The 24,676-nt window shown below is 48.2% G+C and overlaps 1 protein-coding gene across 13 annotated transcripts in view; it reads right to left on the bottom strand.

The window, feature by feature from the left end:
- FHAD1 (forkhead associated phosphopeptide binding domain 1) overlaps positions 1-24,676 on the bottom strand; it is a 160,279-nt gene that overhangs the window by 64,558 nt on the left and 71,045 nt on the right. For 12 of the 13 annotated variants that reach the window (XM_032300467.1, XM_032300474.1, XM_032300468.1 and 9 more), the window contains exons 8-13: positions 22,653-22,783; positions 19,528-19,617; positions 18,087-18,191; positions 8,461-8,544; positions 7,219-7,371; positions 5,625-5,817 (exon numbers count right to left, since the gene is read on the bottom strand). In XM_032300467.1, coding sequence (XP_032156358.1) covers positions 5,625-5,817; positions 7,219-7,371; positions 8,461-8,544; positions 18,087-18,191; positions 19,528-19,617; positions 22,653-22,783 — 756 coding nt within the window. The remainder of the gene's footprint in view (positions 1-5,624; positions 5,818-7,218; positions 7,372-8,460; positions 8,545-18,086; positions 18,192-19,527; positions 19,618-22,652; positions 22,784-24,676) is intronic. The other variant, XM_032300469.1, reaches the window with a different exon arrangement.

Raw genomic sequence — 24,676 nt, 5'->3', positions numbered from 1 at the left:
GGCTGGTGGCTACCCATGTTTAGGTCAGATTAAGTCAACAAGTATTTGAGGCTGACAATGACAGCAGCCACCAGCAATTACGAGCTGCGTGTGACCGGCACTGCCATGCATGTATCCTGTTATTAGTCCTCACATGACCCTAGGAGACTGGATGGCCATTTCACGAGCAAGTAAATGGAGACAGCCACGTCACGTAACTGCCCACACAGCTAGTAGGTGCACAACTGAAATTCAAGCCTTGGCAGTGGGTCCCCAGAGTCTCAGCTTGGGACCAACATTACTGTGATACAGATGGGCCTTTCCGTGGTTATGGCTCAAGGCAGGAATCAGATGCAGATCTCTTACCTTAGGGAAAGAGAACTCTTAGCTCTGTCTCTGCCCGAGCCAGGGACAGCACCCATCCTCTAGGGATTGGGCATGTGCCTGGTACCCTGCTGCATCTTCGAAGGAAGTGTGTGTGTGTGGGGGGGTGGTGAGGCGGGGTGGTGAAAGGTTAGGGTCATGGGGAAAACACAGGTGTTAGGATCACAAATATCTCAGTTTGAGTCCTAGCCCTAATGCACCAGCTGTGTGACCCTGGACAGCTTTTTAACGTTACTGTGTCTCCGTTTCTTTACTTTTAAAATGAAGGCTGGGCGCAGTGGCTCACACCTGTAATCCCAGCACTTTGGGAGTTGAGTGGGTTGCTTGAGCCCAGGAATTTGAGCCTGGGCAACATGGCGAAACCCCATGTCTATAGAAAATACAAAAGTTAGGTCGTGTGGTGGCACATGCCTGTTAGTCCCAGCTACTTGGGAGGCTGAGGTGAGAGGATCACTTGAGCCCGGAAGGTGGAAGTGTCAATGAGCTGAAATCACACCACTGCACTCCAGCCTGGACAACAGAGCAAGACTTTTACTTAAAAAGAAATATCGGGTCGGGTGCAGTGGCTCACACCTGTAATTCTATCACTTTGGGAGGCCGAGGCAGGTGGATCACAAGGTCAAGAATTCGAGACCAGCCTGGCCAATGTGACAAAACCCTGTCTCTACTAAAAATACCAAAAAAAAAAAAAAAAAAAAAAAAAAAAAAACGCCCGAGGGGTGGTGGTGTGTGCCTGTAATCCCAGCTACTTGGGAGGCTGAGGCAGAAGTGCTTGAACCCGGGAGGTGGAGGTTGCAGTGAGCCGAGATTGTGCCACTGCACTCCAGCCTGGGTGACAGAGCGAGACACCATCTTAAAAAAAAAAAAAAGATAAATAAAATAAAGACAATCTTACCTGCCTCATTGTAAGGTCAGTGGGCGGATAAAGGCACACAGTGCATGGGAAACACCTAACTCAGGGCTAAGTCCCAGGAGGAGCTGAACAACCCATGCTTTCTCCCCTTCTCTTAGGAGCTGCGAATGCAGGCGGCTCCTGGGAGTGTGTGGGATGGCGGTGAATAGACTGGGGACTCCCTGTCGGCCTCTGTAATGTGAAGCGCCTCCAATCACCTTATCCTAGTGGAGCAATCACAAAACCAGCTTTAAGCTAGTTTCCTCATTTCTAAAATGAGGATAATGGGCAAATTATTAACTCACAGAGTTGTGAGGATGAAATGAGATCATGCATATAATATGCTGAGAACAGTCTCTAGAATACAAGTGCTCAGTAGTGAACGACTGTCATCGCCCCCATGATCACCATCACCACCACCATCATCACCCTCCTTCCTCCTCCTCTTCCCTCCTCCTCCCCATCCTTCCTCTTCCTCCTCTTCCCCTCCTCCTCCTGGACTAGCTCTGGGTTAGAAATTAGGTACAAGGGTAGAGACTATAGGGCATACTCTGGATCACTCTTTTTTTCCCCAGTCTTTTGGGCGCTCGCTGTAATATTGCTTATATTGGAAGAGAAAATGTCTTTTCCCATCAGTTTCCTCTTCTGCTAAGTGGACGAAAGATGGGTCCTACTTACGAACCTTTCTGTAATTCTCCGTTCTTTTTTTCTTGACTTCTCAGAACCAGCTAGTTGTAATCACAGAATATGTAGTCAGCAGACCACCATTTCCCCAGCGAGGGTTCCAGAACATTATTCCAAGAGGTTAGTTGGCAGTAAGGCCATCAAGAAGGAGTCCAGTAGTTTGGAAATACTGCTTTCTTCATCCCCCTCTTGTGGACCCAGCATGCGTGTTAACAAGGGGGGGATTCTGCAGAGACCTGCTTAATGTTGCTCAAATCTTACGACTCCATGAAGTCAGGAGAAGAAAATGGTGGTCTGAGGAATGCTGCCTAAAATTAGTCTTTCTTAGCCTTTCCGGAATTACTGGGCCTGAAAGCTTAACTTTACAATCCGCATTTACTTATTTATTTTTAGACGTGGTCTCACTCTGTCACACAGGCTGCAGTGCAGTGGCACAATCACAGCTCACTGAAGCCTCGAAATCTTAGCCTCAAGGAATCCTCCCAGCTCAGCCTCATGAGTAGCTGGGACTACAGGCCTCTGCCACCATGCCTGGCTAATTTATTATTATTTTTTTATTTTTTGGAGATGAGGGGTTTCACTTTGTTGCCCAGGTTGGTCTTGAACTTCTAGCCTTAAACAATCCTCCTGCCTCAGCCTCCCGAGTTGCTGGGATCACAGGCATGAGCCACTACACCTGGCAACAACCCACATTTCTTAACAGTAATATATGGCTAGCTTTATAGACTTAGTCTAGATGACTAAAATGGCCCTGGGAGTGGGAAGGGGACAGTGCACACGTAGCTTGGCTCTGTTATTACCAGGATGGAGATGCGGGTCTTTGTTTTAGTTCCAGTCTTGAAGAACAACCAGAATCTGCTCCACGTTTTACCTCATTTCAAGTAAGCTCACGACTCTGCCATGATTGCAAGAACAGTAACGCCCTCTGCTATATGATGAGGGGAAGGCATCTGCATAAAAATTAATGTTGGCTTTGCCTTTGCTTTTTAAGAATGTTACCCCACCTTCTGGATACTTTGGAAGCATCCTGCTGGGGATGGTGAAGCACCAGAGTTGAAAATCACTCCTCTATTCTTATCCATTGCTGCAAGAATATAACATTGATGCAGGCTCTCTGGAGGGTGATTTGGCAAGGAGTAGCAGCAAGCTTCCGAATGCTGGAGTGCTTTAAGGTGCGGCCCTGTGCTCTTTCCCTTCTCCCTCGTTAATTTCATGTAGGTCATGAGCTTACATGAAATCAGGCAAAACGTGGAGCAGAGTTCTAGCTATTCTTCAAGACTGAAGAACAAATAATCTTCCTAAGTGATACCTTACACGGTATGGCTTTAATCTTTCTTCCTATCTTCCCTCCTTCCTTCCTTTCTGCATTCTATCCATCTATTCATCCACCCACGGACCCAACCACCCTTCTATCCATACCCACCCTTCCTCCCGTCCATCCATCCATCCACCCATCCATCCATCCATCCACTCACCTAACCCTTCCATCCATCCGTCTGTCAGCCTGTCCATCCATCTATACTTCCTTCCATCCATTCCTCCATCCCTCCATCCTACAGATACTTATTAGGCCCCTGCTGTGTGGCACATGCTCTCCGGGTGCTGGGGATACATCATTATGATCTATCCCCAAACAAGACATCTGGGGAAACAGCGGTCTCTTGGGCATCTCAACTCAGACATCTCACAGGTACTTCACACTCGTCTTCCCTCTCAAACCTGGGCCTCATCCTGCATTCCTTGCTCTGAATTTTAGTGAAGAAATCACATCCATCTTTTACACACACTGAAAACCTAGAGGTCCTGCTGACTATTCTCCGTCTTTGCTTCCAACTGTCTCCAGTCCTACCACTGAGGCCTGCCGATTTACCTCTTACCTGCCCCTGAATCTTCGCTCTTTCCCCATCCCCACCCTGCCCTCGGGTGGCCTTGTCAGCTCTTACAGCAGCCTCCCAAGTGGCTCCTGAGGCACCACGCTGACCACCCTCCAGGACGTCCACGTGCCACCAGGGTGATTGTCTCAGAATGCAGGCTTGTCTAGCTCCTCACTTAAGGCTTTCATGGGCTTCTCTCTGCCCTTAGAATAAAAAGCTTCTTACTAGGGCCCTGCGAAACCCCCCATGACGGCCCTGGGAAGCCCCCTTGCCAGCCTGCCCCGCCCTGCCCCATTTCTGTTGGCCCTGCGTGCTCTCCATGCACCCCCTGCCACCATGCTGCTCCTGCTGCTCAGAATTCTCTCTCTCCCTTCTTTGGCAAACAACTCCTATGCATCCTGCAACTGCCCTGCCCTCCCTGACCAGATCGAACCCTGTACTTCACAGCAATTGTCACCACTGAGCTTTCATGTTTGTTTGAGTGATTTCCCATTAATGCCCACTGCATCCCTCCCCCTGAGACCATCAGTTCTTTGAGGACAGGGGCAGTGCCTGTTTCCCACGACCCCAGTATTTTATTATAAAAATTTCAAATGTACGATCATAGTGGAAGAATTTTGCAGTGAACCACACACACACAACCTGATTCTACCTGTTCCTGATCCTATTATGTCTCTGCTCTGCATAGCACCTGGTGTCTTGGAAGCAAGCATGCAATAAATCTTTGTTGAAAGAAAGTGGTTCATGCCCCTCCACCTCTAGGAAAATAAGATGAGCAGGTATATGTGCAACAATGTTCATCTCAGCATGATTTATGAGTGTGAAAAACTGGAAATCACCTAAGTGCCCATGATAGGTGATTGTCTAAATAAATAATGGCGCATCCCACACAATGGAATCAGCAACCGTGATGATGTAGGTCTGTGTGTGCTGACATGGAGGGGCTTCCTGATGATGTACCATTAGGAACAGACCAAAGGAAATTGGAGGTAGTGTGACACTATTTTTTGTAAAATTGAAAGTCAACAAACATTTAGTAATGCCTATTGTGTGCCAGGTACTAGTCCAAGTACTTTTCATACATCAAGCATCTTAACAATCACAACAGCCCTAGGCTGGTGCGGTGGCTCACTCCTGTAATCCCCGCACTTTGGGAGGCTGAGGTGGGTGGATCACTTAAGGTCAGGAGTTTGAGACCGGCCTGACCAACATGGTGAAACCCTGTCTCTACTAAAAACACAAAAATTAGCCAGGTGTGGTGCTACACGCCTGTAATCCCAGCTACTCAGGAGGCTGAGGCAGGAGAATCACTTGAACCCGGGAGGCGGAGGTTGCAGTGAGCCGAGATCACGCCATTGTACTCCAGCCTGGGTGACAGAGTGGGACTCCGTCTCAAAAACAAAAAAAAAATCACAACAGCCCTAAAGGTGGGTACTCCCTATTAGCCCCATTTTACAGATTCAGAAACTGAGGCATAGACAGGGTAAGTGACTTGCCTAGAATCACGTGGCTATTTCCACAAGAAAATGCCTTGAAAGTTAAACAGCGTAATTAGGCTTTGCATAGTTTTGCTTTCATTTTCCCTTTGCCTCTGTTCTGTTTCACTTTCCTTCAGTTATCGTGTCTCACTTGCGTATTTTTTTTTTTTAAATGGATTATTACGTCTCAAGCAGAGAAGCAGGGGAGTCTGGAGAAGGGAACGGACTTGGCCAGACACCCATGAAGACTTCCTCAACAGATGTCCCATCATGCTGAGCTTCAATGCGACATTTTAGAGTCATGCAACTATGTGAGAAAAAAGTCCCAGTAACCTTTGTCGGTGCTGGAGGGCGGGATCCGCAGGTCCCGGAGGAGCTGCTCCGTCTTCTCCAGCCAGGACAGCGCGTGCCTCAGGATGTCGAGAACCGCCTTCTGGAGCCCCGAGACAGGTGGGCTCACCTGGAGGTGCTGAAGAAGGTCGACCTCCTTCTTCAGGTCACTGCCACAGCAGGACGTCATGCAAGCCTGCAGAGAGATAAGATCATGAGGAGCCCAAGCCCTGTGGCCAGAAATAGCCCGACGCCACCTTTGAGAAACAGCGTTCTTGACTCGAAGCAGGCAGCGCCACATGCTGGCCACCCTCGGAGGGCTCAGTTTTTTCTTTTTAAAAATTTTTGGCCAGGCTCGGTGGCCCTGGTCTGTAATCCCAGCGCTTTGGGAGGCTGAGGCGGGTGGATCAAGAGGTCGGGAGTTCAAGACTAGCCTGACCAAGATGGTGAAACCCTGTCTGTACTAAAAATACAATGTCTGTACTAAAAATACAAAACGTAGCCAGACCTGGTGGCGGGTGCCTGTAATCCCAGCTACTCGGGAGGCTGAGGCAGAGAATTGTTTAAACGTGGGAGGCCAAGGTTGCAGTGAGCTGAGATTGCGCCACTGCACTCTAGCCTGGGAGACAGAGCAAGACTCCCTCTCAAAAAAAAAAAAATTATGTTTTGACAGCTCTTTTTTTTTTTTTTTTTTACTCTAATTTAGACTTTTGATGGTCAACGTGAGCCCCCTTTTAGGTATATGAAACCCCAAAGCCGAAGTGCCATTGACAGTTTGGCTGCAATGGGAGGCAAATGTGGCTACTTCTTTTTTCCCTTCATCAGAATTCCTGCCAAGATCAACACACAGGCTGGTCGGAAAGCGTGGTTTCCTGATTTGAAAGAGTGCTGACAAGCCAGCATTTGCACAAACTCCCTAGACGGGAGCTGCTGATTTCTAGAGAGAGCAGAAGCCACTGCCTGCTCGGATAAACCATGTCCCAGCGTGGGGACCGCGGGGCTGTGGCCAGGTCCTCCGACCCCTGCTCCTCCAGAGTCAAAGGCAAGGGTGTGCAAAACACCCTTTGTGGCTGGGCCAAAAAAGAAAATGCAAATAAAAAGCAGGAATGGGCCAGGTGCGGTGGCTCACGCCTGTCATCCCAGCACTTTGGGAGGCCGAGGTGGGCAGATCACCTGAGGTTAGGAGTTCAAGACCAGCTTGACCAAAATGGAGAAACCCTGTCTCTACTAAAACATACAAAATTAGCTGGGCGTGGTGGTGTACGCCTGCAATCCCAGCTACTCAGGGGGCTGAGGCAGGAGAATGGCTTGAACCCAGAAGGCCGAGGCATGAGCCGAGATCATGCCATTGTACTCCAGCCTGGGCAACAAGAGCAAAACTCCATCTCTTTTTGGACACACCACGCTCGCCTGGGAGGCATTTTTGAGGCCCTTTGTTTTTTCTTCTCCAGTAAGTTTCACCAACAAGAGGAAAAAGTGGATAGAAAAGCCAAGCATTTCTGCCTAACTTGCTCCAAAAAAGCTGGGCAATTTCCCAAATAAGCAGCACAAAATTTAGACAAAGGGACCATTTGTGGGAAGCGTGAGGAGGGGCCACCTGGCAGCTGTCCAGCGACGTCCTCAACGTCTCAATGTTCTCGGTGGTCTCCTCCCGCTTGGAGTTGCTGAGCTGGGTCTCCTTCTGCACGGTCCACTTTTTCTGCTGAAAATTGATGTTGTCCTCAGTGATCTGGGTGATTTTCTCTATTAGCTGATGAGAAAAAGAAAAAAAAAAGATGTAATATACAGGGGCGGGGGGCCCTGGGGGAAAGGGAATGGGAGAGATTCAATCTAAGTCCCTGTCTCAGTAGGGGAGGACGGAGCTCCTGATACGTTTTAGTGATGGCTCTGGCTCTGGAGGGGGACGCTGGTCCTGTCACCAGGGCATGAGTCCCAGGATCAGAGATTCTTTTTTGTTTTTTGAGATGGAGCCTCGCTCTGTCATCCCGGCTGGAGTGCAGTGGCGCATTCTCGGCTCACTGCAACTTCCGAATTCCTGGTTCAAGTGATCCTCCTGACTCAGCCTCCCTAGTAGCTGGGATTACAGGCAAACACCACCACGCCCAGCTAATTTTTGTATTTTTAGTAGAGATGGGGTTTCACCATGTTGGCCAGGATGGTCTCGATCTCCTGACCTCGTGATCCGGCTGCCTCGGATTCCCAAAGTGTTGAGATTATAGGCGTGAGCCACTGCGCCCGGCCCAGAGATTCTTTTTAAGATCCAAAGGCCCGTACTGTGGCCCTGAGTTTGCTCCAGACTCTTCTGTGTTGCATAGGGATTCAGAACACTGAGCCTGATATTCTAGGCTTGTAAGCAGAAGGTCAGATTCTCCCACGCCCGCTGAGAGCAGTCCACGCACGCTTTCCCACCTGTGCTGTGACACAGGGGGCTAGAAGGAGTGATGGAAGAACAGCCAGGCAATCATTACAGCCAGACATCCACCCTCACTGACAGTCAGCCTTTCTACTCTGAAGGAATGCGCCAGAACACGCTGGCTGCGGGGAGGCGGCTCCTTTTCTCCCAGTGCTAATGAAGTCTGTACATGTGTGTCTGGAGAGCAGAAGTAAGCCCGCATGGTTTAATTTGATTTTCACAGACACATTTCAAGGGAGTTTTAACTGGCTTTTACTTTTAAAGCCAGGAAATCCCATAAAATCAAAACAAATCTTTATGGTGTAGCAACAGTGTGAAAAATATGCCACCAACAAAAAACAGAAACATATGCTCCCAGGGTCTGGAATCCAGATCCCCGAAGACGACGAACATGAAGGCGTCACGCGGCAAGGGCGGCGGACTAACCTGTTGGTCGGTGACAGGCTTGTCTGGGAATGGCTTTGCCCGTCCGTAGGTGGCCTTGATGACTTGACTTCTGAAGTGCTCTAGCTGCAGCAGAAAGAGGGGCAAAGGGTCAGGGGGCCGGCGGAGGCCGGCCGGTGGGGGCAGCGTTTCCACGGCAGCGTGCGGAAACACCGCTTGGAAGGGTTTGCACGCCTGAATGATCGTTCTGCGTCATCAGAATCTTCGCTGCTCTCCGGGAGTCGCGGTACCCACAGAAGAAAAGAGAACAGCAGGCTTTAATTACTCTTCAGGCACGCCTGCCTAACCCGACCGATGCCTGTGGTCAGGGCACACACATGTCTCAAACCTTCAGAAGAGCCTCTTGCTGCCAATTATCCAATGGGAAGTCTGGGGCCGGGAGCGCTCTTTGGTAATTGCTCAGTTGGCACCAGACTGTGAAATAAATATGGAGGCTGTCAGCCCAAGTAAATTGTGTAGTCAGCAAGGAAGCCCAGGGAGGGGAGAAAGTTCTCTCTTTCTCCATTTCACGCCTGAGCCCATATCGTCCTGAAGACTATGCCCATCATGTTCACCTTGGTCTCCCCAGAGCCCACGACAGTGCCTGATGTAGAGGAGACACCCAAACACCCAACAAGCCTTCATTAAATGCCTGGACACAGAAACATCGGCTAAAGCCAAGGGCCTCGACTTCAGGCGGCTTTCACTGGCCCCTCCTGGGTGCTAGTGTTTTCAGGTTAAGGCTGATGAAATAGAAGTGACATTAAGTCTGGGCTTATAGAATCCCAAGTCCAGGGTGTCCTGATTTCGTCAGAAGTTAAAAGGTAAAAAGGAGCCCGACTTTCTCTGGGAGTTTATCAACACGGCAGCCCCTGGTGTGAGTCTCTGGTTCACTGGCAAAATGTGGTTATCAAAGGCTCCAAAGCAGAGCCTTGAAGGGACCGAAAGGGCTACTGCGTCAACCTAAAAGTCAACGGGGCCCAAGACACAGGTATTTACCGCACGGGGGAGTCCTAATGGCGAATGTCTTAGGGACATCTCTGCAGTGACCCTGCCAGGAGAAGACCAGGTGACATGAGGTTCTCAAAGCCATCTTCTGGCTTCATGGCCAAGGGGAGGGTCCCAGCTCACCCAAAGACTTGGTTGTGTAGAGGAGGTCCTGTGAATGCTGGCTCCCCATTGCCACCAGGGGCTCACCATAGGAATGGCTGCCCAGAGCCATTAGGAGGGAGAGATCATCTTAGACGTGGCCTTGGGCCTGGCGTCACTTGCCTCGTGAAGGGCAGTCTGTTAGGGAGCAGGGCCTTGGAGATGCAGGAGTGGAAGGGCCTGGGAGGCAGAGACGGGGCTGGTCCTTTCTCTCTTGGGTGTAGACCTGGAGCAGTCTCAGTACCTCCAAGGCTCCTCCCAGATGACCTTTGCCCAGAGCTGGAACACGAACCTTGGCCCTTGGGCAAAGAGCACAGGTCAGGCCCTGAAATCAGGTATGTGTTGCGGGGAGGGCGGGAGTGGCCAAGGTGCACAGGAAGAGGCCCAGACAGGCAGGCTCTCCGCCCTTGATAAGGGGCTGGCAACCGCAGGAGAAATGGTGCTGGGGGTGACAGCGGTGAATATCTGAATTTTAGTGTGCAGGGACAAAGACCTGGTCACACCACCTGGTAAAGCTTGGATGGTAGAAAATGGAACTGCTCTGGGAGCTGAGCTGGATGCTGTGGAGGGATCCTGGCATTTAACCTTTTTTGGTAGTTCACAGACCTGCCTGAGAATCCAGTGGGAGGCCTTCCCTCCCAGTGATAAAAAAGCACACACACGCGCGCACACACGCACACACACACACAAGGCCCTCCCTCACAATAATAAAAAAGCACACACACACACAGTCCTCCCTCCCAGTAATAAAGCGCACGCACACACACACGCACACACACATGGCCCTCTCTCCCAGTAATAAAAAGGTGTACACACGCGCGCGCACACACACACACACACACACACACACACACACACTCGGCCCTCCCTTCCAGTGATAAAAAAGCACACACATGCTCATGCACATACACACACACAGCCCTCCCTCCCAGTAATAAAAAAGTGCACACATGCGCGCGCGCATGCATGCACACACACACACACACACACACACACACGCATTTGCCCAAACCATTCTGTGGATCCCCCAGAGCCGTGGTTTCCAGGAGAGGGACCCTCGTGGAGGACTCTAGGGTGGCTGCCCCGGGGGCCACATGCCTGAAGGTCTTGCCCTCCTGTCTTGGTTCCCTGTTTGCTCTCCCTTAGCCTTTGGTAAAGTCTCGCCTGCACATTCTGGCCCTCACGATGGTGCCACATATGCCAGGAAGGGCCACCAGTGACCTCAGGCCACAGCATCAGAGAAATGGCACCTAAAGACCGGGTCATAGCTCACACGCAGCTGGGAGCTTCTCCATCCAGTACCCACTGTGGACACTCTGGGGTTTTAGTTTATTAAGAAAGTGGCATATCCCTATAGACACGGAGTGCAGTGTCTGCTGGGGCCCGAGGGGAAGGAAATCTGTGGTAAATGTCAGGACTAAGATCGTTAGGGAGAAGATGCTAGAAACACCACTGAGGGTAAGGGGCTCAGTTAACTGGGGACAGGCAGGGAGCCGGGATGGGCTACCTGGTCTGGGGCTCAGGTCATCGCAAACTATTTGAGTGGGAGGCCTCCCAGTAGCGGAAGCCTCTTTAGCGATGACCACGGGGACGGGGAGCTGCAGACAGCCTCTGCCCGTGAGAGAGACGGGAGAAGGAATGCACGTCTGTCTTCCTACGTTGGGCATCCTCCTCTCTCACCCCTGCCGGCTGCTTGGGTGCAATCATTGGGGAGTGCGGGCCAATGAAGGGGGCTCCGGACCATGCCTACCTGACCTACTGCCCTCTCCAAATTGATTTTAATGAGGCTCTCTCTGTTGCCCATTTCTTGCAGCTGAAGCAGTTTCCTTCTGGAATCCTCCTGAAGCTTCTCTTCAACCTGAAATGATGACGAAAGTGTGTGCTTGCTGCTCATGTGGTCATAATGCGCTCTCGGGAAATTCCTCTAGGACGTCTAATGGCCGTGGGGGGGTCCCAGAGGGGTAGGCACAGCTGCAGCCCATGTGGCAGGGGTCACAGGCGTGCACGGGGTGGAGGCAGGCTTAGGGGGCACTGCTCGCTGGGGGAAAGGGCTGGGTCTTGCATCTTGAGCCCCAATCCCAGCTCTGTCCCTAACAAGCTGTATGACCTCAGCAAAGTCATTCATGGCTCCATGACTCAGTGTCCTTGTCTGTCAAATGGGGTGATGATACCAGTTCCCTCTTCCCAGAGTTACTGTGGGAATTTAAAAAAGCCTGGAACAGTGACAGCACTTCATAAGGGCTCTATAAGTGTGTTAGGTGTTGTGACCTAGGACAGGTGGATGGGAGTAGCCACCATGCAGTGTCATCCTGACACCGTAAGGAACCGCCGCCCATCGTGGGCACTCGGTAAATGTTACTGCTGCGTTTATTATCATAACTGCTTGTTGTTACCACTTCCAGCACACTTACCAAGGGAAACAGCTCTGGGAGACTCGCTAAGCAATGGCCAGTAAAGAACTGCAGCCTGCAAAAGGCAGCGTTTAAAGCGGGGAAACTTGCCTATGTATCCTGCTTCCTTGGATAATGGGCAACTCCAGGCGAGCTTGGGCATGTTCGGTGCTGCCCTCTGCTGGCCATGATAGGACCCTGCAGCTGCTCGGTTCACGTCTGAACCATGAAGATTATTTTGAGCGTCTGCAGAACCAGGGCTCAGGCACTCCCAGGCAATGAGACAAACTCTCCCAGGTGAGAGGATCTTGTTCTGAAACAACCTCACAAGGTTTATTAGGGGGCCAGAGAGGGGTCACACAGATTTCATGTAAAACATCCAGAGTAACCTGCAGAGATTTCTTCTGAATGGCAGGGTGCAGCCAGTCTCCAGCGAGCTGTGTTTCTGGGAAGGCCAGCTAAGCTCGGTGGTCCTCAGTTTCCCCACTTGCATCCTCTCAGGTGCAAAAATGCCCCAGCTTCTGTTTTGGTGGACGTTTTTCTTTCTTTTTGTCCCGAGATGGAGTCTAGCTCTGTTGCCCAGGCTGGAGTGCAGTGGCACGATCTCGGCTCACTGCAACCTCTGCCTCCTGGGTTCAAGTGATTCTTCTGCCTCAGCCTCCCAAGTAGCTGGGATTACAGGTGCCCACCACCACAGCCAGCTAATTTTTTTGTTTTTAGTAGACGGGATTTCACTATGTTGGCCAGGCTGGTCTCGAACTCCTGACCTTGTGATCTGCCCACCTTGGCCTCCCAAAGTGCTGGGATTACAAACATAAGCCACTGTGCCCAGTCGAGGTGGACATTTTTCAAATGCTGCAGAAGGCTGTCCTGGGCTCAGCTCTGGGCTCCTCCTCTCAGTAAATGCTCTCTCTGCCCCCAGCCCCAGCTCTGGCAATCCTGTTCCTCATATCCCTGCCACATAGCAGGCCCTTGGCACCAACTCTCAAAGATTTATTGAGCTCCTCCCCTGTGCATGGTGAGATGGTTTGGCTGTGCCCCACCCAAATCTCGACTTCAATTGTATTTCCCAGAGTTGTGGGAGGGACCCAGAGGGAGGTAATTGAATCATGGGGACCAGTCTTTTCCATGCTATTCTTGTGACAGTAAGTCTTACAAGATTGATGAGTTTATCAAGGGTTTCTCCTTTGGTTTCTTCTTCATTTTTCCCTTGCCACCGTCGTGTAAGAAGTGCCTTTCGCCGCCCGCCATGATTCTGAGGCCTCCCCAGCCATGTGGAACTGCAAGTCCAATTAAACCTCTTTCTCTTCCCAGTTTCGGGTGTGCCTTTATCAGCAGCATGAAAACAGACTAATATGCACGGTCTCAGGCTAGGCCCTGAGCACCTTTGGCTGTGATACCTGGCCTCCTTGCCTCTAATTTATTTCCTTCCAGAACACCCTTCCTGGTCCTGTGAGCGGGTTGCCAAGTGGTGGGGCAGCACCGTTTGGTAGAACTCTCTGCAATGATGAAATGCCCTGATGCTGTGCTATTCCATACGGTGGCCACTGGCCACATCTGGCTGTTGAGCATTTGAAGTGTGGCTCACGTGACTGAGGAACTGAATTTTACATCATATTTAATTTCACCTAAATAGCCACACGTGGCTAATGGCTGTGCCACAGTAACCAGTCAGACAGGTCTGGCTTCCCCCGATCTTGGCTTTGCCACCTACTGACTGTGTGCCTTTGGGCAGAGACTTGACTCTGGGCCTTGACTTCCACATCTGTGAAACAGGCATCTTGAAAGGCTCCAATATATTAAAAAAGTTAAATGGGCATAATAATTTCTAGGTCAGAGGTGTTGTGAGGATGAAAAGAGATGAAATATTTGGCACAAAGCTGAGTCCATGAAAAACTGTGGCGATCATTTTCACCATTACCATTAATCCCAAATTTAATCACATTAGTTCCCTGTTCAAAAGCCTCAGTAGCTCCCCACTGCCTAGGTAGCTTGCAGCCCAAGCTCCAAAACTAATGGAAAACACCAAGCCCAAGATTCAAGAGGCCCATACGAACCTCAACAAGATAGATAAAAACAAATTTACACCCAGATACATCCAATAAAACTGCTGTAAATCAAAGGAAAATAAACATTAAAAAAAGTAGAATATTAAAAGACGACACAATCGTACAATAGTTAGGTTATAGCTTACTTCTAAATATAAATGATTGGCGCCAAAAGACAGTAGAATGATAGACTTCACATCTATCACGTGCTGAAGGAAAACAACTGGCAGTGCAGAATTCAAAACCCAGTCAAAAGATGTTTCATGAATGAAGGATAAACATAAACGTTTTCAGACACATGCACATGCACACACACACACGCACATGCACACACATGCATGCTGACACACACACATGCACGCACACACATACACACATGCACACACACACATGCATGCACACATGCACGCACACATGCACACACACATGCACGCACATGCACACATACATGCACGCACACATGCACATGCATGCACGCGTACACACAGGCACACACACGTGCACACACATACACACATGCACACACACATACACACATGCATGCATGCACACACATGCACATACACACTCCTGAGAGAATATGACACCAGCAGAGCCATGCTGAAGGAAAATACTAATGGATGTTCTTCAGGCTGAAGAAAAATCTAGATGGATGATCAAATATGTGGAGAAGATAAAATAGTCATATATAGATATGGATATTGACTATAGAAAAATACTAATAATGTCTTAGAGTTTGAAATACAGAGAGAAGTTTAGAAAATGACAACAGTGGCATATGAGTCTGGATGGGGAAAGTGAAGTTAAAGTGTCAATGCCTAAGTCATTGTGTTAACAAGAAGGACATATTATTAATGAATATTGAATTTTGGTGACTTGAAAATGCATATTGTAAAATTTAGAATAATCACTAAAACAGTAAAAGAGTTAAAAACTCACTAAATACAGATTTTGGTAAGTCACGAATGCGTGCTCTTGTCTTATGATTACTAAATGAAGAGTAAAACAGAGAAAGTTTCCAAGCTAATACAGGGAAAAAGGGAATGATAAAAAGCTATCAACTCAAAAGAAGCCGAGAATGGAGAGAAAAAGGAACATAACAGGAAGTACAACTGGCCCTGAGCAAGAAGATAAATTTAAATCCCAGTATACCGGCAATTACGTTAAATATACTTGGACTATAAGACAAAAATGGTCAAACTGCATAAAACCTACATGCTGTTCATATGAGATACACATTATAAAATAAAGACTGACATAAAAAGTATGAAAAAGATTGTCTATGAAAACTCAAATCAAAAGAAAGCTAGTGTAGCCGATGATGCTACCTTAATGACAAAGACTCTAAGGGTGAAACATCCCTAGCAATGAAGAGGGGCATCTCGTAATGGTCAAAGATTTGATTCGATAGGAAGTAATGAAATGGTAAATTTATATGCATCTACTAACACGGGCTCAAAATATATAAAGCAAAGATGGACAATATTAAAAAAAGAAACAGACAAGTCCACGATCATGATAGGATCTTTAAACAACATGCCTCTCGGTGGCTGACAAAACACACAGACAAAAAATCAACAAGAGCGTTTAAGTTTTGAGCATTACGTGTATAGAATACTATACCCAATGATGGCAGAATGCATATTCTTTTCAAGTGTACGTGTGGACCCGCAGTCGACCACATGCAGGTCATAAAGCAAGTCTCAATTAATATTAAAAGATTGAAGTTACCCAGAAGATGTTCTCTGACCACAGTGTAATTAAGCTAAAAATCAGTAACAAAAAAAGTAAACAGAAAACCCTCATATTTTTAGAAATTAGGAAATAAACTTCAGAGTAACCCATGGGTGAAAGAAGAAATAACACAATGGGATTTGGAAAATATTTTGATCTGGGTAATAATGAAAATACTATGTACTAAGACTTGTGGAATGCAGCCAAAGCCTTGCTTAGAGAAAATCTGACAGCCCTGAGAGCATTTTGACTCCATGTTCATTACTACAACAACTTAAAAGAAAAATATACCATAGTCAATTCATTTTCATTGGGAGGGCATTTTCCAGAGTGAAGTTCATTAAGCCAATTGTTTAACAGCTTTCCAAATGTTTTCATTTACACATTAGTCTCCTGAAATTATTTTTATCTGGATTAGTTCTTTTGTAGGTAAATTATGTAATTATATTTGATTCATCTGTAAGTTTTTCTGGATCCTATCAAATATTTACCAACCGCAGGTCTGTCACTGTGTCTTATTTTGTAGTTCTCATTTCTGCCATGTCCATTTTCCCCAGATTATATTTTACAAATCTAAAATTTTTCAAGAATATTTGATTTTTTTAAGTGATTATTTTAATTTTTTGTGGAGACAGGGTCTCACTATGTTGGCCAGGCTGGTCTTGAACTCCTGGCCTGAAGCAATCCTCCTGCCTCGGCCTCCAAAGTGCTGGGTTTACAGGTGTGAGCTACCACGCCTGGATAAGAATATTTGATTTTTCTCTTAAGTTTTAATCGATAATAAAGTTTACACTGTGTAGTTTTAATTGTTGATTTGAATTTTGTGTTATTTCTGCCAAGTCTACTTATGTCTGGCCAACTTTTGCAGGCTTCAATACTATCCATACGATGTGATCCTGGTGTAGTACACATTTCCGCTTGTGAGGTTTTAATGATTTGATCTCCGGTGACTGTATTCACATTCATATTAAATAAAATTGGAGAAAAAAACTAGATTTGCTTTTATTTCTCAGATCATTCCTGAGAACTTCCCTTCACATAGAATTCCTCTGCCTTTCAGATTTGTTCTTAAAATGTTCTCAGTTGTGGTTGGGCATGGTGTCTCACACCTGTAATCCCAGCACTTTGGGAGGCTGGGTCAGGAGGATTACCGGAGGCCAGGAGTTCAAGACCAGCCTGAGCAATATAGTGAATCTCTGTCTTTACTTATTTAAAAAAAATTATTAGTTTTCTCACTGACAACCATCTTCTAATCAAATAAAGTAGACGATTCAAATGGAAAGAAATAGACTCTGTCCTTACCGCTCAGGGCTCTTAAAAGAAAATTTCAGTTAAAAAAAATTAAAATATGTGTGATCCACAAGCATCTTTTATACAACTCTTCAATTGGTCACCGTTGCTTAAAGAGGTCACCATTAGTTTAAAACAACAGGATTTGCTGTGCTGATGAAAATTTCCGTATCTGTGTGGTCCAGTGCTGCAGCCGCCAGCCACATGTGGCTACTGTGCACTTGGAACGTGGCTGGTGCAACTGAGGAGCGACATTTTGTTTTGTTTATTTTAAATTGATTTTAATTTATTTTTTTTTTTTTGAGATGTAGTCTTGCTGTGTCGCCCAGGCTGGAGTGCAGTCACCTTGGCTTGCTGCAACCTCCGCCTGCTGGGTTCAAGTGATTCTCCTGCCTCAGTCTCCTTAGTAGTTGGAATTACAGGCCTCATACCTGTGAGGCCAGCCCCACCACACCTGGCTAATTTTTGTATTTTTAGTAAAGACGGTATTTCGCCATGCTGGCCAGGCTGGTCTCGAACTCCTGACCTCAGGTGATGGATCCACGTGCCTCCACCTCCCAAAGTGCTGAGATTACAGGAGTGAGCTACCATGACTTAATTTAAATTTAAATAGCCATGCATGGTTAGTGGCTACTGTAATGGATAGCACAGGTCTGGAGTATGCAATTTTTTTTTTCCAATGATGGGAAGGAACATTAAAATAATTAAGCAACACTAAACTCACTGGAACTGGCAGGCGGGAGGGTCTCATTTACCAAAAAATCAAGAAACAGTTTTAGAAGGCAGTGCGGCATAGTGGGGTTACTCACAGGGGCTTTGGAGTCAGACAAACCTGGGTTCAAATCCTGCCACAATTACTTTATCTGTGGAGTGAACGGTCCCTTTCCCTGTGTGAGCCTCAGTTTTCTCAGCTGTAAGAAGGGTTAATAGCAACATAGGCCACTTCGAGGACTAACAGGGGTGGTGAGTGGGGCGCTCCTGGCCACAGCACTCTCTGGGTCCGGCGTCTGCTCCGTACCTTGTTCTTTTCTCTCAGGGTCCTAGAGATCACGCTCTGTTCAGTACAACTCTTCCTCAGCTCCGCCCTAAGCTTCTTCATTTCTTTCTCCATGTCTTGGATTTGCTGAGAAAGATTCAACAACAGAGTGAACCTCCCTGCTGGGCTGCAGGAGCTGCCTTCCTGGTCTGAGCCCTCAAAACCCCTTGCATCCCATTCATTAAGGTGGGACCTTGTGTGGTATCGGCTTGTCTAATTCTTTCTCCCAGGGGAAGGTTTTACAATAGTGGGCAAAATAGACTGTTTTTCAACTGATATATTAAAAGTTCTGGATAAAGGAAATTAGTTTCTTTTGGAAGTCAGGACAGTCCTGAACTAGGCGCTACAGGATCCATCAGTTCATTAGAAACACCCTGCTCTTGGGGTATATTTTTGAGACGAATCTAAAGGGGCAATCGTTTGGAAGACACAACAGGCAAGGTCTGGAAGAACAGAACAACGAAATGTTTTTCTTTTTTTGTTTGAGGCAGGGAGTAAAATGCTCCTGGCCTGGAGGAACAGCGCTAGCGTGGGAAGAGCATGCCGGAGAAGCTGAGCTTCCCAATGAAGGGAAAATGCACACCTGGTGAGGTGCGCGGTAGATTCAGAGGGCATGGGAATACACCTCCCTTTACTCTAATGGTCCTGTTATCATTGCATTTATTTTTATGGTTACCTTCTATATAAAGTAAATAACTTTTTATTTTGTTTTTATAAGTGGATATTAAATGGTTGTGTGTAGGCTGGGTGCAGTGGCTCATGTCTAATCTGGGAGGCTGAGGGGGGCAGATCATGAGGTCAAGAGATCGAGACCATCCTGGCCAACATGGTGAAACCTCGTCTCTACTAAAAATTCAAAAATTAGCGGGACGTAGTGGCGGGCGCCTGTAGTCCCAGCTACTTGGGAGGCTGAGGCAGGAGAATCCCTTGAACACGGGAGGCCGGGGTTGCAGTGTGCCGAGATCACGCCAACGCACTCCCGCCTGGGTGACAGAGCAAGACTCCATCTCAAAAATGAATAAATAAGTAAGTAAATAAATAAATGGTTGTGTTTAAATAAAAATACTTCAGGAAGTGCTTGTGTTTAGGATTAAACTTGGAACAGTGGAACACACGTTTGAGAGTCACAGGTCGGGGGTAGGGCAGGGGACCATGTGGTGGTCAGCTAGCCAGCCTCCTGTCCCTGTCCCCAGTCTCAACCCCAGCCTGGCTCCTTGAGGGAGCCAGAGCCAACTGCCCAGGGAATCCTGGGGTCCCTTCACCTGTACAGAAGCAGCAGATCAAAGAGTGATGAGACCATGTTAACAAACAAGCAAGCACACATAGAGCTCCAGGGCTTGGTGCTGAGTGATGCCCAGGATCCCACCAAGCACCCGAAGGTCAAACTCTGGTTTTTCTGGTGGAAAGAGGAAGCTCAACTCACGGTTCTGCAGAGTTTTAACTCTTTCTCCTGGGCTTCCCTGAGCTCCCTGTGAGCACCTTCCTGCTTTAACTCTTCCTTTAGCACCAAGCACTGTGGAGGACAGGGTGACAGAGAAAGAGGCTGATGTTGGCCAAGTAGGGCTGTTCGGGGAAGGAGGGGCTCCGAGGCCGCATGTGAGCCCCTGAGAGGGTTTCTGGCTGTTTCCATCCAGTCACCCGCAGAAATCCCTAAAGGCGTCCCCTTGTGTCTGACGGGCACACAGGATCCTGCAGCCATTCCTGGTTCTCCACTCATGAAATCAGAGGCATACAGCAAATGCTCTCATCTTCAAAAGCCAGCAATGTAAACCACAAGGAAACCCAGCTTCAGAGAGTCTGTGTTGAGGAATATGCGCTGATGTCCTTGGACGGTCCCAAGTGCGCCTGGACGGCTCTTAGCGCTTCATGCAATTTACTGCCCCGAGACGTCACTGGCCTGGGAGTGGCGGTGGAAATGGAACAGCCACTCCGGAGGGCAATCTGGCAAGGGGCATTAAGAACATAAATAATGTGCCTCCTTTTTGACCCAGAAATTCTGCTTGAGGAATGTATAGGGACAATGGCCGGACCGGTCGGCACATCTGTGAGTTTAGGGATGTTTTTGAGAGAACTATTAGCCATAGTGAGCAGAAAGGAAACGCCCGTGCTCAGTAACCTGGGGCTGTTTGATTCCATTGTGCACAGACAAGAGAGTATAAGGGAGCTTGAAAGACCCGTGAGAACAGCTCTTGTCAATGTGGGAACACAGTGATTGTTTAAAGTTTAAAAAATGGGTATAGTGTAAGTTTGTTGTTATATATCTATTACATACATCTTTTTTTCTAGGTAGTTATAGAAAGAAAACAGAAGGCATATGCACTCAAGTGCTGTCCTAGATTTCTTGGGGTAGCATGCTCTTCTCTCTTTAATTTTGCTTTCCAGTTTTCTCTACTTTTTATTCTAAAATTAACACAGCATATGTAATTTGAAAAACAAAGACAGTCATTTCGGATGTTCACATGAGCCATATCCTTGCTCACCAGGAGCCCACATGCTGATGAATGCCAGGTGCAGCCCGGAGAAGACGGCAGCCCAAGGTCAACGGGGAAGGGGACATGGGACAAAAGTAACCCAAATGCCTTTGCTGGGTAGAAGAGCCAGAGGTACTGTTTCTCCATAGTTCTGCGTCTGATGTCAGCTCTACGGCCCTGACACACACCTGCACACCCCACACACACCTACACACACCTGCACACCCCCACACACCTACACACACCCGCACACCCTCACACACCTACACACACCTGCACACCCCCACACACCTAAACACACCCACACACCCCACACACATACCTACACACACCCGCACACCGCACACACTCCACACACACCTACACACACCCCACACGCACCCTCACCCACACACTCACTTACACACATTCACACACATACCCATATTCATCCACACACATCTACACCCCTCACACACCCACACACCTATACACTCACCCACACACTTACACACATTTATACCCCTCACACACCCATATATACACACACTCACCCCCATATACCTATACACACTTACATCTCTCACACACCCACACTGACACCCACACAGTCACCCATACACACTTACACACATTTACACCCCTCACACACTCACACCCACACACATCCACACCCCCCACACACCCTCACTCACATGTCCACATACCCCACACACCCACACTCCCCCCATGCTCACACACCCATACACACCCCACACACCCAGCCACACATACCACACATCTACACACTCCTCCTCACATACACCCACACACACCCCACACAACCCCTCACACCCCCACACCCCCACATACCCACACACACCCACACTCCCTTACACACCTCACCCTCCCACCCACCTACACACACTTCCACACACCTTCCCACACACCCACATACATCCTCACACCCACATCCACAAACCCGCACACCCCACACCTGAAAGAGCCACAACACATTTAATCCAGGCAGTGACCCTGCTCAGGAGATGGATGCAGAGGGCTTGGTGAGGCGGGCTGACCACACGCCCGTTAAAAATGAATTTGGTTAATTCCAAACTCATGTGAACATCTGAAATGCCTGTCTTTATTTTTCAAATAAATAAACCTCAAATATTGATAAATCCTATAGATTCAGGATTCTAAAGTCAGAGCATTGAGGTCCACGTTGCAAATAGTCCAAATTATTATTATCATCATTATTTTAAGACAGTGTTTCACTCTTGTTATCCAGGTTGGAGTGCAGTGGCATGATCTTGGCTCACTGCAACCTCTGCCTCCCGGGATTAAGCGATTCTCTTGCCTCAGCCTCCTGAGCAGCTGGAATTACAGGCGCCCCGCTAATTTTTGTTATTTTTAGTAGAGACGGGGTTTCACCATGTTGGCCAGGCTGGTCTCAAACTCCTGACCTCATGTGATCCACCCACCACAGCCTCCCAAAGTGCTGGGATTACAGGCATGAGCCACTGTGCCTCGCGTCAAAATTACTTTTAAACAGCCCTTGATTTGCCTAGCAGGTTCACGCCACACAGAATGTTCTCACGCGCTCTGAGGTCTAAGGGAAGAAGTGAAAGCCTGTCTAACTGCACTTGGACCTGCAAACATCTTGCTTCGAAGGTGACTGTGCAGATCAGTGGTGACTGGATGAGGTGAGGCCCACCGTGTCCTCTTTTGCATGCAGTGATTCTATTCTGCTTTAATCTGAAGCCTTGCCAGGGAAGTATTCATGCTGAGGGCGCATTTGCGGCTGGAATTGACCAAACTCATTTATAACGGGCATTAGAAAACGTTTGCTGGAGTTGAGGCTACATCTTGCTTATTCTGGGCCCCAGGCATGCCGTTCTTTGAAAAGCTGCAAAGAACTTGGCCAGTTGTTTTAGTCTTTCTAGGTGAGCATTTCACGTTTGCCCCCATCCCCCTTCCCCCAGCACCACGGTGTGAGAGGTAGGAATACATTTAAAATAAGGGCCCAGGGTGAATGAAACAAAGACATCGTGCGACTTCACTTTGGTTACTTTTCACCTGACAGCTACAAGAAGGTGACGCAGCCATCCTTACTCACTCTAGAGCCAAGGGCTTCCAGCTGGTGATCCTTGTCCTTGTTCTGACTTTTTAGTTGACTGACCTCTTCCTTTAGTTGTTGAACTTGCTCATCCTTTGCTAACATGTCTTTCTGCAAAGATGACACCATCCCTGTAAAAAAGAAGACTCACAGAGGTCAAAGAGGCAGTGAGAATTACTGTCATCGCCACCACTGTCAGCCAATCTGTGATGAGCCTGGCACCGAGAAGGGCGGTGTCTCCAAGGATCCCAGGAGCTTGAATGGGGTGGAGACAATACCCGCTGCACATCACTCGTTCAAGGTCTCAGTGAGGAGACGTCAGGGCATGTTGCTGGAGACATGAGACATCTGTCGTGGTACCTGTGGGCCTTGGCCCTCCCTGGGAACAAAGGCTTAGCAGAGAGAGGGACCGGGAGGGGCCACGAGATGGGCTTCTGGCAGGAGGGATGTGCTGATTCACACTCATCTGAGTTTGGAAACCGTCTCTACCACTTACTAGCTCAGTCGTCTTTTTTCTTGAGATAGGGTCTCACTCTGTCACCCAGGCTGGAGTGCAATGGCACAATCATGGTTCACTGTAGCCTCGACCTCCTGGACTCAGGTGATCCTCCTGCCTCCGCCTTCCGAGTAGCTGGGACTACAGTTATGTGCCACCATGCCTGGTTAATTTTTGTATTTCTTGTAGACACGGAGTTTCGCCCATGTTGCCCAAGCTGATCTCAAACTCCTGGGCTCAAGCAATCTGCCAGCCTCAGCCTCCCAAAGTGCTGGGATCACAGACATGAGCCACGATGCTCAGCTTAGCTTAGTGGCCTATTTAACCTCTCATTGTATCTGCAAAGTTGTCGTAAGGCTTAAAAAAGATGATATATATAAAGCACATAGTAGAGTGGCTAGCACATAGTGTTTATTACCTGCCACCCATGACTATATGTGGTAGCCAGCTTGCAAAATGGCCCCCGTGATCCCTGCCTGTTAGTATTCCTGGCCTTGTGTAGCCCCCTCCCACCCAAATAGGGCTGACGTGTGTACTCATATGGCACTGCGGAAGCGGGGAATGTGACTTCCCAGGCTGAGTCATCATAGATGTTGTGGCTTCACCTTTGCTCGCTCTTGGATCACTCAGTCTGGGGAAGGCCAACTGCCATGTTGTGAGGACACTCAAGTGGCCCTAGGGAAGGGCACACATGGTGAGGGACTGAGGCCTCCAGCCAACAGCCATGGGAGCCAGTCATTCCGGATGGGGATCCCTCAGCCCAAGTCAGGCTTTACAGGACATGACAGCAACAGCTCCTGCAACCTCATGAGAGACCCTGAGCCAGACTAAGTCACTCCCAAGTTCCTGAACCACAGAAACTGGGTGAGATAAACATATTTGTTGCTTTTTGGGATAACTTGTTATGTAACAGCGATAGCCAATACAGTATTGTATTATCACATTGAGAAAAAGTGAGAAGGGTGCGTAAACGCAGTGGTTTTGGATTATAGGGTCCTTTTCTTAGAAAAACATTCATCCTAGGGCTGGGCGCAGTGGTTCAAGCCTGTAATCCCAGCACTTTGGGAGGCCGAGGTGGGTGGATCACGAGGTCAACAGATCGAGACCATCCTGGTCAACACGGTGAAACCCCGTCTCTACTAAAAATACAAAAAAATTAGCTGGGCATGGTGGCGTGTGCCTGTAATCCCAGCTACTCAGGAGGCTGAGGCAGGAGAATTGCCTGAACCCAGGAGGCGGAGGTTGCGGTGAGCCGAGATCGCGCCATTGCACTCCAGCCTGGGTAACAAGAGAGAAACTCCATCCCCCCAAAAAAAAAAAAAAAAAAAGAAAAGAAAAACATTCATTCTAGTTTTATTGGTGGGTATCAGTCAAGAATCAATCTTTATTGCACAATCAAGAATGTGTAATAAGGAACAACATGATTCAGAATTTTATGTAAAAATGAGTTTTGTCCCAGGACATAGCTAAGTTCCTTGGAGACAGACTGTGGTCTCTGGGGCTTGGCTGCATGCTTTGCTGGGTGGGA

Source organism: Sapajus apella, unplaced genomic scaffold, assembly GCF_009761245.1.
Source record: "Sapajus apella isolate SASKATOON/1434 unplaced genomic scaffold, GSC_monkey_1.0 scaffold43, whole genome shotgun sequence".
Lineage (NCBI taxonomy): Eukaryota > Metazoa > Chordata > Mammalia > Primates > Cebidae > Sapajus > Sapajus apella.
This window is presented reverse-complemented; position numbering and strand designations above follow the sequence as displayed.